This window comes from Muscardinus avellanarius (assembly GCF_963383645.1).
Source record: "Muscardinus avellanarius genome assembly, chromosome: 18".
In the NCBI taxonomy this organism is placed as follows: Eukaryota; Metazoa; Chordata; class Mammalia; order Rodentia; family Gliridae; genus Muscardinus; species Muscardinus avellanarius.
The window spans coordinates 26,510,190-26,524,808 of NC_137804.1; the positions used below are offsets into that span (position 1 = coordinate 26,510,190).

At 41.2% G+C, this 14,619-nt stretch overlaps 1 protein-coding gene across 3 annotated transcripts in view; it reads left to right on the top strand.

The window, feature by feature from the left end:
* ERC2 (ELKS/RAB6-interacting/CAST family member 2) overlaps positions 1-14,619 on the top strand; it is a gene marked incomplete at both ends in the record, with an annotated part of 759,201 nt that overhangs the window by 268,472 nt on the left and 476,110 nt on the right. For all 3 annotated transcript variants that reach the window (XM_080715235.1, XM_080715236.1, XM_080715237.1), the window contains one exon: positions 192-266. In XM_080715235.1, the coding sequence (XP_080571361.1) occupies positions 192-266 (75 nt within the window). The remainder of the gene's footprint in view (positions 1-191; positions 267-14,619) is intronic.

Here is a 14,619-nt window from a genome sequence, read left to right on the forward strand (position 1 = left end):
GCCAGGAGCGTTTCACCGCACGCAGGCTGCGGCAGGAGGGATGCCAGGGAGTGTGGGGGAAGAGGCACCTGTGGCTTGTTTGCCTGTGCACGGGGGACCTGGACCCAGTGGGCTGCGTGGTAGCAGTGTGGACGACATGGTATAACAGAAGGATGAACCGTCAGGCTTATTTCTATCGTGTTCCTCCCCAGGAATTGCACCGAAGAAGCCAACTTCAGCCGGAGCCAGCCAAGACGAAGGCTCTCCAGACTGTCATCGAGATGAAGGTAGGCGCTCAGCATGTTTGTCAAAAGCAGCCGTGTCCTGGGACTTTGTTCTCACTGGCTGGTACCTAAGGAACCGGTGACATGAGCCCTGTGTTTTTCTCTAGGCACCCTGGTGGGTGTTTTGCTTCGCATCTTTTTGCCTTGCTGGGTGCTTTTAATTTATTGGCCTTTTAATTAGGATGCCTTTTCTAGGGAGTAGAATAAAGGGCTCAAGTAACACGGCAGACAGGAGCTGGGTTCATTCCTTGAGCGTGGCCAATGCCCTTAATGCTAAGCGAGGCTTTGTATGTGCTTTAAAAGTAGATTTCTGAAGCTAGAACAATCCCCCACCCCTCTTCACATTGTAATGCAGAGACATAAAGGGAAGATATTTTTAGATGCGTTAGAATTGTTAATAATTAAAATGACACTCGCAGCAAAATTTACTTTTCAAAGAATAATACTATCTTGTGACTCCAGTATTTTCTCCAAAACGAGTCTGAAAGTAACAATAATCTATTAAATGCGAAGTATCCTGTTTGACGATGGAGGAGTAGACATAAACTCTTTAAAGAAATACCAAAATCTTCCGAGTGAATTCGGGCATGTAAAGAATTCGGGCATAATGTAACAAATGACGCTGGCCAAGCCAATACCCATGATTAAGAGTCCAATCTAAATGAAAGGTACTTGCTTTGCCAATACCTAGACATGGAAGTATTTTTCCCAGAAGAAAGCAAGTAGTAAACTGTTTATTTCAAGAATAAATAAATAATTTAAAATTTTCTACTAAGAAAATTGCTTTCATAATGAAGATGTTTGTAGCCTGCATATTTCACTCTTGAGTGTGACACTCAGAGACTTTCCTGGACGCCATCAGCGTGCAAGAGCTTTCTGAGGCTTGCTGATAGGACAGTGACTTTTCGGTCTTTCTTATAGCACATGGTTTTAAATTGCCTGCCAAAAAAATTACCAGGTCTTGGGGAAGAAGAAACTAATATGAATGGCAATTATGACTTGGGATTTTTTTTCTAGTCAATGATAGTATTTTCATCCATGTGTGTGTGTGTGTGCGCGCGCGTGTGTGTGTGTGTGTAAATAATATAGAATATTGGCTTTAAAACTTTATTTCCCCCCAAGTAAAGTTACATAAGTCAAGGGACTCAGAACGTATTTGTAGCAAATTGGTTTGAAAAAATAGCATTTAACTATTTATAAGACTAAAAAGTAATTGTTAATCCTGGTTTTTCAGTTGTTTTGAATTTATGTAATTTTAACTGACTGTTAAAAGGCACTTAACTGTACATGTGGGAGACAGTGGCCTAGGACTGAGATTTCTTCTTTACTCCACATTGCAATCAAGCCTAAAACTTGGTTAAGGCATAAAGAAGAGAGAGAGAGAGAGAGAGAGAGAGAGAGAGAGAGAGAGAGAGAGAGAGAGAGAGAAGAGAAGAGAAAAAGGGAAAGAAAAAAAGAAAAAAATACAGAAGGCAAAAGATTTGATTTTTTTTCCTCTGTTAGAGCAAACTAGCCCATATTTCTTTTGATCAGGACATTTATTGGCTACATAGTCCAATGAAAGTTTTTGCATTAAACTGGTAACTTACTTATAATTATTCCACATAAAATTTTGTCTATAATAAATAGGCAAGTTCAAATGCCTTTTGCACTAAGGTAAGAAATTATAAATTCTTAATATTATGACTGTCATAATAAGATTTGACAAATGAACCACATTTTTATTCCTAGTTTTCAAGGTAGCAAAACACTTGGACAGTTAACTAGAAAAGTCTTAACATATGGAACCAAAACAATAAAAAAGTTTCTTTTCATTTTTTTGTGGTTCTGGGGATTGAACCCAGGGGTGTTCTACCTCCAAGCTACACCTTAGCCCTATTTATTTATTTATTTATTTATTTATTTATTTATTTATTTATTTTCTTTTGAAACAGGGTCTTGCTTTGTTGTCTAGAGTCTTGCTAAGTCGGTGAGACTGGTCTGGAACCTGTAATCCTCCTGTTTAAGCCTCCCAAGTACTGCAATTGCAGGCATGTGCCACCATGCTTAGCTCAAAACACTTCCCAATGCATTATGGAGGAAAAATATTAAAATCCCATCAGTCAGTAGGAAGAAAAAATAGAAAATTGGTAGAGATCACTATTAAAATAAAAAGAATAAATAAAAGACATATAAATTAACAGGATTTTTAAAATTTCAAAGTTAGATTTTAATTAGAATCTGTCTGGATTTCTTCAACACCCCCCCCCCACCAATACACTGGAAATTTAAAAAAATACAAATAGGGAAATAAGAACTGAAATGATCTCTCCTTGTGATGATATGATTCTATACTTAGATGATCAAAAAAAACTTAACCAGAAAACGTCTAAAGCTGAAAAATTCAACATAGTAGCCAGATAGAAAATCAACTTACAAATATCATTAGCATTTCTATATACCAGTCATGAATCCACTGAAAAAGAAATCCAGAACACAATTCCATCCACAATAGCCTCAAAACCAAACAAAAAAAAAAAAACCCCTTAGGAATAAATCTTACCAAGGAGGTAAAATATTTCTACAATGAAAAATATAAAATACTTAAGAAAGAAATTGAAGAAGAATTTAGAAGATAGAAAGACCTCTCATTTTTTTTCTTTTCTTTTCTTTCTTTTTTTTTTTTTTTGCGGTACTGGGGATGGAAGCCAGGGACATTCTACTTCTGAGCTATGCCTCCCCCATTTTTTATTCTTTATTTTGAAACAGGGTCTTACTGAGTTGCAAAGGGCCTCACTAAGTAGTAGTTGAGGCTGTACAGTTCCCTGATACTCCTGTCTCAGCCTCCCAAATACTGAGATTACAAGAATGAGCTACCATGCCTGGCCTCTCATATTTTTTGAGTAGGCAAAATAAATATTAACAAAATGGCCAGATTTGTTTTTATTTTTCAAATGACCCCAGGCTCCTCCCAGCCAAGTGGTATTGGAGCCCTTTATTGCCTAGTCCTGCTTTTAGCCACCTCCGCTGTCCCCAACACAAATGGCAAGAGAGAAGAGAAGATATAGTCAATCTATTTTCAGATTACCATTTTTCAAACTAAGAAAAATGAGTTCCAGAAATCTTTGGAGAAACCAGAAAAGGCATCACTCTGAATGTGGTGGGTATTTTCTTGCTAAATGTCTCTCATAAAGACAACTGCTATTTTTTTGTGACTCTTAAAAGTAGAAATTCTGTTTTATTCTAATTTACTACTTCTAGCATTATGTCTCATTATAAAACAAAAAAAGATAAATAGAACACTAATTTAGTCTGTTTACATGGAGCGGCATAAAAACACAATTATTAGGACAATTTACATATACATTTTATCTGTGAATTGAGCCTGGGATTTTTTTTATGGATGCCAGAAATGCTGATTTGAGCATATTCTTAGGACACATAAAGACTGGAAACCGTATTTGTCTGGAAACCAATTCTGCATCTTTCTGTTATCTTTTTGGATGCCTGTTAGTTTACAAAAGCAGTGGCTTATGTTTTGTCAGCAGAGATGTCTGAGGCCCATTAGCCTTTATAGTCACACCTAAATTGAGTTACGGAGGCAGCTGGTGGAGGGTCATCTCCTCGGCCATGTGTGTAGCTCGTGGCAGAGGCTGTGATCTTACCCAATTTGTGCATTAGAAATTGGAGAAAATGAGGGAAACCTACACTGTACAAGCCTCGGAGTTGACTCTCCAACAGAACTGGCCCGTAAGTCAGGAGGATGGAGCTTGAGACCCTGTTATCTTTGCTTTGGGTAAACACCAGGGTCATCTAGTGTCTAAGCAAGATCCATGGTTTCAAAGAGCTGTCTTCCAGAAAATTGACTCCCGGAGTCTCAAGGAGGTGACAGGATATAGGGCCCACGTGTTACCCCTACGTTGTCTCTTGATATAAGAAGAGGATCAGAGGCTGGACTTCTGAACCCCCACCCTCTGCACATACACACTGCATCAACACGGGGAAGACGTTCGCTGTGCATCTGTCTACATTCCACACTGTAGCAGCACAGCCCGGCTGCTGCAGCAGGTCCCTCACCCCGCCTGGACCGAAGACTAGTGAGAGGATGTCCCTGCGGGGTGAGCCTTGGCGAGGCCACCTGCCTGTACCAAAGGGGGGCAGATGTCTGTCCTGTTGGGTCTACTGCCAGCCACCTGAGCCCGGGCCTGAAACCTCCTCAGTGTAAGAGAAAGGAAACAAAGAGAATCAAGTCACGTGTAATTTATCTTCTTGCAGGCGTCTCCAAGTTGTCATTTTGATCCCGCTTTGGCCTGGCAGGTATGTTCCAAGTTTGCACTTAGAGCGCTGCGTGTGTTTCCTGGAAAAATTAGTTTCTCGTAGCTCTTGCCTGCTCTTCCTTTTCTTGGTGTTGTGCCTGAAGATTCTGAACTTGGCTCCTCTTTTCTGCTCTTGTGAAGAGCTATCAATAAAACTGGCAGTTCAAAAGCTTAGACTTTTGTTCTTTTCATTTTTCTTTCTTCAGTGCTGATTCCTTTGGGAAAAAAAAAGTGTTTTTAACCTATTGTTGTTATAGATTTGACCCGACATGAGTGATGTTCAAAAGTTTTATTTATTTTTTTTTTGGGGGGGTCATTAACAAAGCTTTAACCACTTTTTTTTTTTTTGCGGTACTGGGGATAGAACCCAGGGGCATTCTACCTTCGAGTAACACCCATAGCCCTATTTTTTATTCTTTATTCTGAAATAAGGTCTCACTGAGTTGCAAAGGGCCTCTCTAAGTAGCTGAGGCTGTTTGTGAACCGTGATCCTCGTCTCAGCCTCCCAAATGCTGAGATTACAAGCGTGCACCACCACTTATTTTAAAATGAATTATAGTAATGGCAGTACTTGTCAGATAATCTCAAAACTTTTTCTTTGTTAGTTAGAACATCTAAGTGAATGAAAATCAGATTCAAATTGGATAAAATCAAAAGGAAATTTATTGGTTCGTTTAGTTAGAAAAAAAACAAGTGTATTGCTTCAGGCGTGGCTTGATTCAGGGGCTCAGAAGCTATGAGCATATCCCATTTTCCCCTCTTTCCATTTCTTATCTTGGCTTCCTTCATGTGAGCTCTGTTTTCAGGCAGCTTCTCCCTGCCTGTCTGAGTGAAATGGAAAGAATCACAGAAGATAGGGCATGGAGAATGTTATTTTAAAAAATGCAAAAATCACCTTATCTTAGAGTAAAGATAATTATTGAGATAAAGCATAAAACTTCATTCCAAACTTAGGCCAATCTGAAAAGAAAATGTATGAAATTTTATAATTACCATTTACTCAACACATTAAATAATACATATTCATAAAAAAAAAAACTTTCGCCAGGCATGGTGGCGCACATCCCCTCACTTGAGAGGCTGAGACAGGAGGATCACGCAGGTTCGAAGCCAGCCTTGCTGGCTTTAGGAGACCCTATTTCCAAATAAAAAATATAAAAAATAGGTGTCGGGAGTGTAGCCCAGAGGTAGAAGGGTTTCCAGAAACCCCAGTACCACCACTAATAATAATAACAACAATAATAATAATAATAATAATAATAATAAATAATAATAGTAACTTTCTGCCAGCTTTGCAGAAATTGTCAAACTTCCAGTAAAATTTATCAGATGGAAGATATAGGCGTGACAAGGGTTTGAGTAAAAGTTGCATAAAACATACTTGATCTGGTGAACTTGTTAACTAAAGTGAACTAAGAAGCCAGGGGCACCGCGTTACTCAGAGATGTAGTTCTGTTAGTAACTGAAGTAAGGACTATGGGTGTTTAGCTTTTCAGTCACGTGACCCGCTCAGGGGTTTGTGTGACGTGCCTAGTTCCTCTTGGGTGACATTTGCCCCCATTAGCAATTTTGTTGTTATTTGGAAACAGATACCAAGCAACACAAGATTGAGCCTGATTAAGTTGCTGAGTGTGATTGTGATGCTCCTGAAAGAATATGACTTTGTATTTAGGTCAGGAGATTGCTTTTTGTTATTAAGCCTAAAGACCACGCCTTGCCTTTGTGTCGAGGCAGATGGCAGCTCTGTTGTATGGGGCTGGCCTCGGTTGGGTTGTTTTCCCTGAGTTGTCTTGAAGTTTGGCGGAAACCAGGCGTTCAGTCCCACAGGTGTGGAAGGAATGCGTGGGAACACTGTTAAGCCAGGAGCTACTACTTGGCAAAGTTTCCCAGGTCACACGGTTAGGAAGGGAGACAGTCCAACCCCGTGTTAGGTGAAGGAACACAACCCAGTAGCCCTTGTGAACTTACTGGGGTCCTGGGATGTCATCAGAGATGCTGCTAAGCAGCTTCCGTGTGTCTTCAGCTCTGGGCCCAACTTAGGTCCATTTCACTCATCTTCGGGTCTATTTTGAGTCTCAATTAAAATTTCTTCTCCTAGGATTCTGTATTCATAGGAAATTTGTGCCAAACCCAGTTTTTCTAGTCAAGCCATAATAGTGGCATTCAGACCTTAAGGATATGACTATGCCCCTCAGCTGTGTGTGGTGGGGCACATTTATAATCGCAGGACTTGGGAGGCTGAGACAAGAGGATTACAGGTCGAAGGCTCGCCTCAGCAACTTAGCAAGACCCCATTTCAAAAAAAAAAAAAAAAATCAAAGGCTGGGAGTGTGGTTCAGAGACAGAAAGGCTCTGGGTCTAATCCCTAGTACCACAAAACAAAAAAGACAGACAGACAGACAGACAGAAGGAGACTCTCTGGGGATGTGACTCATTGGTAGAGGACTTCCCTAGCATGTATAAGGCTCTGGGTTCCAATCCCAAAACTGCAAACAAACAAAAGAATATGGCCCTATGTTGTTGATATCAAAAGTAACAGTAAAGCAGTATCAGTGGCAGCAAAATGCCCCTTACCAGTGACACCACGTGGCAAGAACGCCAGTCCTCCACGTGGGGCTGGACACTTGCGGACAGCCCGTGGTAGGCTAGTCATCTCCTTTCACAGGTGAGGAAGCTTCAGGATAGACAAAAGGAGCCGCCTGCTCAGGGTCCCGCGGCTCTGCGGTTGGCAGCTCCCCAGAGCTCTGGTACCTTCCCTTCCTCCTGGCTAGTTTTTACTAATGACGGCCCATAGATAGAATCAACTAATGTCGTCTTTCAACACTTACTTTGAAAACTGTGCATTGAGGCTTGCATCAAAGGCCAGATAGAGACAGCTCAGAGAGCTGAGATGCCCGCTGAGCACCTCTGGGAAGGCCCAGAGCTTCACTTGGTGCTGTAAGGCAGACTGATTGGTTTTACATGCACGCGTTGTCAGGCCTCCTGCTAAATCTCCAAGTCGGAGCCCCACAGCCAGCATATGCCTGTTTCTCTTTCTCTCTGCACTTTAAGTATCGTTCCAAAGTCTATTTGACAATGTGGAGTGATAACTTGTTAAAACTTGCAAGACCTTATGTTTTTGATGTGCTCTGTTCATTTACAACACCAGAATTATTCTTTAGCTTATTATTTTTCTTTGGGATATTTCTTCATCTTCTCATCTTCCAACTTGAGAGAGAAAAAAAACTTTGTTCCATTTAACAAAGGTTTTTTTTTTTTTTAAAAAAATAAATCAGGAGGTGGGGTGGGTTTTAAGTGATTGCCAAAAAATGTAAAATGTTAAGCTAACTTTTAGCTCTGGATGATACATGAGTGTCGTTTAGATACAAGTAGGAGAGAGGAAAGAGGAGAGAGGAGAAAGGAGAGAGAGAGAGGAAGGGAGAGGGAGAGAGGAGAGAGGGAGAGGAGAGAGGGAGAGAGGAGAGAGAGGGGAGAAGAAGAGAGGGAGAGAGGGAGAGGGAGAGAGGAGAGAGGGAGAGGAGGGAGAGGGAGAGAGAAGGGAGAAGAAGAGAGGAAGAGAGGGAGAGGAGAGAGGGAGAGGAGAGAGGGAGAGAGGGAGAGAAGAAGGGAGTGAGGGAGCTAGGGAGAGAGGAAGAGAGGAGAGAGAGGGAGAGGGAGAGAGGGAGAAAGGGAGAGAAGGAGAAGAAGAGAGGGAGAGAAGGAGAGAAGAGAGAGGAGAGAGGGGAGCAAGGGAGAAAGGGAGAGAGGAAAGAGAGGGAGAGAGAGGAAGAGAGGGAGAGAGAGAGGGAGGGAGAGAGGGAGAGAGAGGGAGAGGGAAAGAGGGAGAGAGGAGAGAGGGAGAGAGGGGGGGAGAGAGGGAGAGAGAGAGAGAGAGAGAGAGAGAGAGAGAGAGAGAGAGAGAGAGACACTGAGATTTATTTCTTTTTTCCAGAAACTCTTCACGTTTTGACTTAATTATATGAAGGAGTTGCCAGTAGACAGTGCTGCTATTAAGTGGGTTAATTTGTGTAAACACACCTCCTGAGGGTGGATCAGCAACACCAGTGTTTACTGAGCAGTTATTTTGTGCACAGATCATGATGGACCTCAGAAAATTTGAGCTTTCATCCTGTAAGGTGCTAATGGAAGCAAGATTGTAAAAGTGACCAAAAAGGGGTAAATTGAACTATGGAGATTGGAAGGACATCAAAGAAGAGAGGGCAGGGATTGCTTCTTGGAGGAGGTAGCATTTAACCTTGAAACATGGCTTGGATATGACAAAGGGAAGTATGATTTATAAACAGGGAGAACCATCATAGCAGGGCAGGAGGCTGGGAGGCATACATAAAGGGTGTCGGGGAGAGACACCATGCCGTTTGACTGAGAGAAGACATTTTAAGATTAAAATCCAGAATAGCCAAAGTAGTCCTCAGCAACAAAAACCATGCAGGAAGAATCACAATACCTGACCTTAAACTATACTACAAAGCCATTGTAATAAAAACAGCATGGTACTGGCACAAAAACAGATACATAGAACAATGGAGCAGAATAGAAGACCCAGAAACAAGTCCGCACACTTACAGCCAATTATCTTTGACAAAGGGGCCAAAAACATACACTGGACAAAAGATAACCTGTTCAACAAATGGTGTTGGCAAAACTGGTTAGCCATATGCAGAAAATTGGAAATTAATCCCACTTGAACAAGAGTCAATTCAAGATGGATCAAAAACTTGGAAATTAGACCAGAGACCTCGAGGCTCCTTGAAGAGGGCATAGGTCCAACACTGCAACACATAGGCACAGATAAACACTTTCTCAACAAGACCCCAAAGGCACAAGAAACTAAAAGGCAAATCAATACATGAGACTGCATCAAACTCAAGAGCTAAACAAGTATCTTTATCTGTTCTAGGAAGAACCAAAACGTGGTATTACAGTGGAATACTTTTTGGCAATAAAATACTGATGTATGCTATACCATGATGATATCTGAAAATATTATCCTCAGGGAAAAGGCCAAATATTATCCTCAGTCACAAAAAGCCAAATATTATCTGATTATATGAAATGTACAATCTAGGCGGGCCTGGTGGCGCACGCTTGTAATCCCAGCATTCGGGAGGCTGAGACTGGAGAATCATGGTTCGAGGACAACTACTTAATGAGGCCCGGTTTCAAAATAAAGAAAAAAAATAGGGCAGGGGGTATAGCTCAAAGGTCAAATGCCCCTGGCTTCCATCCCCAAACCTGCAAAAAGAGAAAAAAAGAAAAGAAAAGAAATAAAGAAATGTACAATGTAGGCAAATTAGAGAAAGTAGACTAGTGACTGGCAGAACACAGAGGGAGTCAGGGAAGAGCGGCCACTACTAATTTGTATAGAGCTTTCAGGTGATAAAAATGTTCTGAATATAGATAGTAGTGTATGTAAACCAGTGAATCGTCCATTTAAAAGAATGAATTTTATGGTGTGTGTCTTATATCTCAACAAAACTATCGTTAAAAAGTGAAGAAATGTTAAAAGAAAATGACCAATAAACTTGACTACTTTAAATTAAAAACAAAACTAAAATAACCAACTAGGAGATGTATTTCTCAGGCTTAGAGTAGAAATGTAATACTGTTCTTAACATTGGGAGATAATATCTACCAGTGTGAAATAAAAGCTTGGAAGATAATATATTAAGATGTTGACATTAAATCTATGTAAAAGCTAAAGAATGTTTTTCCTCTTATTCCCCCACCTAGATTTTCATGTTTTCGATAATATGCATTTTTGTGTAGGAATGATCAGGAATTATTATTTAGGAAAAAACCAAAGTTGTTAAAAAAAAAATCACCAAAAAGCTTAAACATACCTGGGCATGCTGGTACACATCTGTAATACCAATACTTGGGAGACTGACACAGGAGGATCACAGGTTCGAGGCCAGCCTCAGCAATGGAATGAGATCGTCAGCAACTTAGTGAGACTCTGTTTCAAAATAAAAAATAAAACAGGACTGGGGGTGTAATTAGAGCTAGAATGCTTCTAGGTTCAGCCCCCAGTAGCAAAAAGGAAAAAAATAAAAGATGTGCAATTAAAAATTTTTATTTTTAAATTTCCTTTGGATGAACTGAGAAGGCTACAGAGTGGAGACGGTTAGACTATTTCTGGCAATTGAGAAGCTCTACTCTAGTTTTCCAGCCTGTGAAATGGGTCTGTGATGCTGTATAGGGCTGGGGGGGGGGTTGGAAAGGACAAAGGTATTGGAAAATTTAGCACATTAACAGATAATCAGGAATTCTTGTCGTTATGTCCCTTCCCTTTTAGTCTTGAAGTTGAATTTTACCTGTAAAAAAAGAATACTTTGAGCAAGGACCACCAGAGAAGGAACAAAATAAGCTCCTCTGGGTAGAAGATCTTAGATCTGAATACACACATAGCTTTCCTGTTGAAAAGACTCCAGAGTGACTTTGAAAGAAGATACCAGTGGAAAAAAAATTAGCACGTCCCAGGAGGTCTGTGGTGTAAGTGCCCTAGGAACTCACCCCCTGCCTCTCGGGCAGTCGGCAAGGCCTCCGGCCCCTTGGCGCCCGCGCTTCTCATTTGGCAAGTGAGTGGACTGGGCTAAGTGTCCCGCTTGAACAGTTGTCGGGCGTTTGGAGGTTTGGTGACTGGTAATTTGGATTCTCCAGGGGCCCTCCCGGGGAGTCTGAGTTGGCCTGGCACTCGAGTGCTGTTTCAATCTCAGCGTGGCCAGGCCGTCCGGGACGGCAGGCCCTGCCCTCTCCCAGCCTGTTGTTTATTTAGGGATTGCAATTTCCTTGCTGGCCTGCACCCGGCCCGCAGGGTTGGGAAGTCAACCGCAGGCCTCATGTGAACTTCCCCTTCCAGCTGCAGTAGCGACAGTGTGCCAGCCATCCTATGCCTCATCCCGAGGGCGTGGTCCAGTGTCCACATCCATCAGGCCGCCGGTGACTGGGGGTGGCCCGAATTCCACAGCCTGTTGCTTTTTCCATGAGACAAGCTGGCAAGCTGGTTGGGCACAGGAGCATTTGTGGTGTCATGTCATTTGTGGTGTGTTTTGGAGAGCCTAAGAAAGATGCCCAAAACCCATCCAGGGGCTGGCTAGATGGATTGGGAAGAGCGAGTCAGAGTTGCTAGAGGAACCAGAGCTTCTCCAGCCAGCCTTTCCTAAACAGAGGGGTCAGATAGCCATCTTTTTGGGCTCCCTGAAATGAAACGTTATTCGCTGTGTTGTAAACTCGTATTTCCCTGAGTTGCCGCTGTTGTAGGAGGACAGGCGGCTGAGACTCTGGCCTGTAGAAGGCAGACAGATGGCAGCTGTCTGCCCTCACGAGGATGGGGCCACACATGCAGTGACACCCCACTCATCTGGAAGCAGTTCCTGACACTTTTCCTCTCTCCCCAACCTTGCCATTGTTTTCTTGACCTTTCTCTTTGATTTTTAGAGGAAACTGTACCAGTATTGGGAATGGCCTAGGCAGATTTGAGAAAGTTCTGATTATTAATAAATATATTTCAAAAATTGGGTGAGGAGCAGATCTGTGAAAGGACCTGGTTTCTGCCTAGAAGCAGGCAACTATTCCAATGTAAATTAACCTAAAGGTAATTAGCAAGTCTAAAGGAGAGGGGAACTAGGAGTTCCTCATCCTCATTCTAAAGGCAGGTTTACATAATTGGATAGTCTAGCTAGGATGGGAGGAGGGGTTGACCTTCCTGAAAGGGGACACCTTGTCAGGAAAGTAAGGGGAGAAGCTTTACAGGGACTTTTACTATGTCAGAATTACGTGAAACAAGATGGAGGATGTCGTGTATAAAAAGTCTGTTCCGTGTTTCGTACTTCAGTGGTTCGTTCAAAGCACCCCCTCAAGGGTAACATGAGGCTGTAACTGTCTTCTGTATTTCTATCTTTTTAATAAACTTCTTTAAATCTTCAGCAAGAGTCTGGGCTATTGCATATTTATCCTTAGCTCAGGACCCATGGTTTTTGTGTTTTTTTGGGGGAAATTATTCCCAGGGGTCTAACAAAGGTCCTTGGGGACAGTTTCCCAAACCATAATATCTTCTCCCAAAACCGTAACAGAAACTACTTTGAGGGAAGAAGCAGGAGAGTGCAGTGTTAGGTTGGAGAGTGGGGAAGCTGTCTTCCCTGCCCTTGGTGGCGCTGCCTGGTCCCTGTTCCCACTCTGCCCTGTTCCTGGGATGGCTGTGCAGGCAGCCTTGTGGTGTGCTGAAGCGGTTCTTGGGTGGGTTCCTGACTGTCTGCAGGGCTCCTGGTGGGTTGCCTGGGTAAAATGAGTCCATTCCTACAGCTGTAGGGAAGATTAAACGAGATTCTGTGAGCTCAGGCTTCTGTAAGGGGTGAGTGCACATCCGTATTGTTGCTGTTAATTGCATTTTTATTTTTTTATTTTTTATTTTTTATTTTTTTAATTTTTTTAATTTTTTAATTTTTTTATTTTTAATTGGTGCACTGTATTCATACATCATAGTGGGATACATACTTTTGTAGACATACATGCACACATTGCCCAGTCAGCCCCCACCCGATCCCCAACCCATTCTCTCCCTATCCCTCCCTCCCATGCTTGGCTTAGTGATTGACATCTAGTATTATAGCAATTTATCAAAAATTAAAAATGATAATCTCACATAACAGTTTCATTTGTCTGATACCAAGCTTTTGATGACTTAAAGATAACATTTCAATATTTCTTTTTGCTTTCTTTCTTACCAGAGAATCTATTTTTTTCTATTTTTTAGGTGAAACTATCATATATTTATATATTTATTTTTCAGAAAAAAATCTATCCTAATATGGAATATGGACTCTAGTACCCACAACGATCTTGAAAAAGAACAAAGCTAGAAGATGTATATTTTCTGATTTCAAACCATATAAAGCTACAATAATTGAAACAGTGTAGTACTATTCTAAAGGCAGATATATAAACCATCGGAGTTAAATAAAAGCCTAGAGCTAAATTCTTCCTTATATTGTCAAGTTATTTTTGACAAGGTTTCCACGAACATTTGGTGGTGGGAATAATAATCTTTTAACTAAATATTGTTGAAAAATAATAATTATATGGAAAAGAATAAAATTGGACCCTTACCTAATCCCATATACAAATATTAACTCAAAATAGATAAAAGACCTAAATATAAATCTTAAGACTATAAACTTTTAGGAGAAAATCTGGGTCATAAAACCTCACAACATTGAAATTGGCAGTGATTTCTTGGTTATGATTTCAATGGCACAGGCAACAGAAGAGTATACAAACTCCCTAAAAAATAAAAAAAACATATTGTATATCCAAAGACAATGTAAACAGAGTTAACAGTTACTAATAGAATGGGATAAAATATTTCCAAATGCTATATCTGAAGGTATATTAATATTCCAACTAGAAATCCTAAAAATTAACAACAATAAAGGCAAACAATACCCTTTAGAGATAGGTAAAAGACTAACATAAATAATGAATCTCAGCCGGGCGTGGTGGCGCACGCTTGTAATCCCCGCGCTTGGGAGGCGGAGACAGGAGGATCGCGCAGGTTCGAAGCCAGCCGTGCTGGCGTAAGAGACCCTGTTTCAAAAATATAAAATAGGTCTGGGAGTGTAGCCCGGAGGAAGGAGGGCTTCCAGGAACCCCAGTACCACCCAAAAAAAAAAAAAAAAAAAAATAATGAATCTCCACAGATAACCAATATTAGTTGTCTGTTGGATGGAAAATCTTGTTTCTCTAGTTCTGATGTGTGTTACCTATTTCTTCTTTGTAGTTAATCTCTTTGAGTATTTTCTCTAGTGCTGGTTTTGAAGACATAAATTCCTTCAGTTTCTGTTTGTCACGGAAGCTTCTTATTTCTCCATCTAATTTGATAGAAAGTTTTGCTGGGTAGGAAATTTTTGGCTGGAAGTTGTTTTCTTTCAAAATTGGGAATATGTTACTCCAAGCCCTTCTGGCTCTCATAACTTGGTTTGGGAAGTCTGGAGTGATTCTAATTGGTTTGCCTCTGACACTTGGCCCTTTGCTTTTGTTGCCTTTAAGATTCTCTGCTTGGCTTC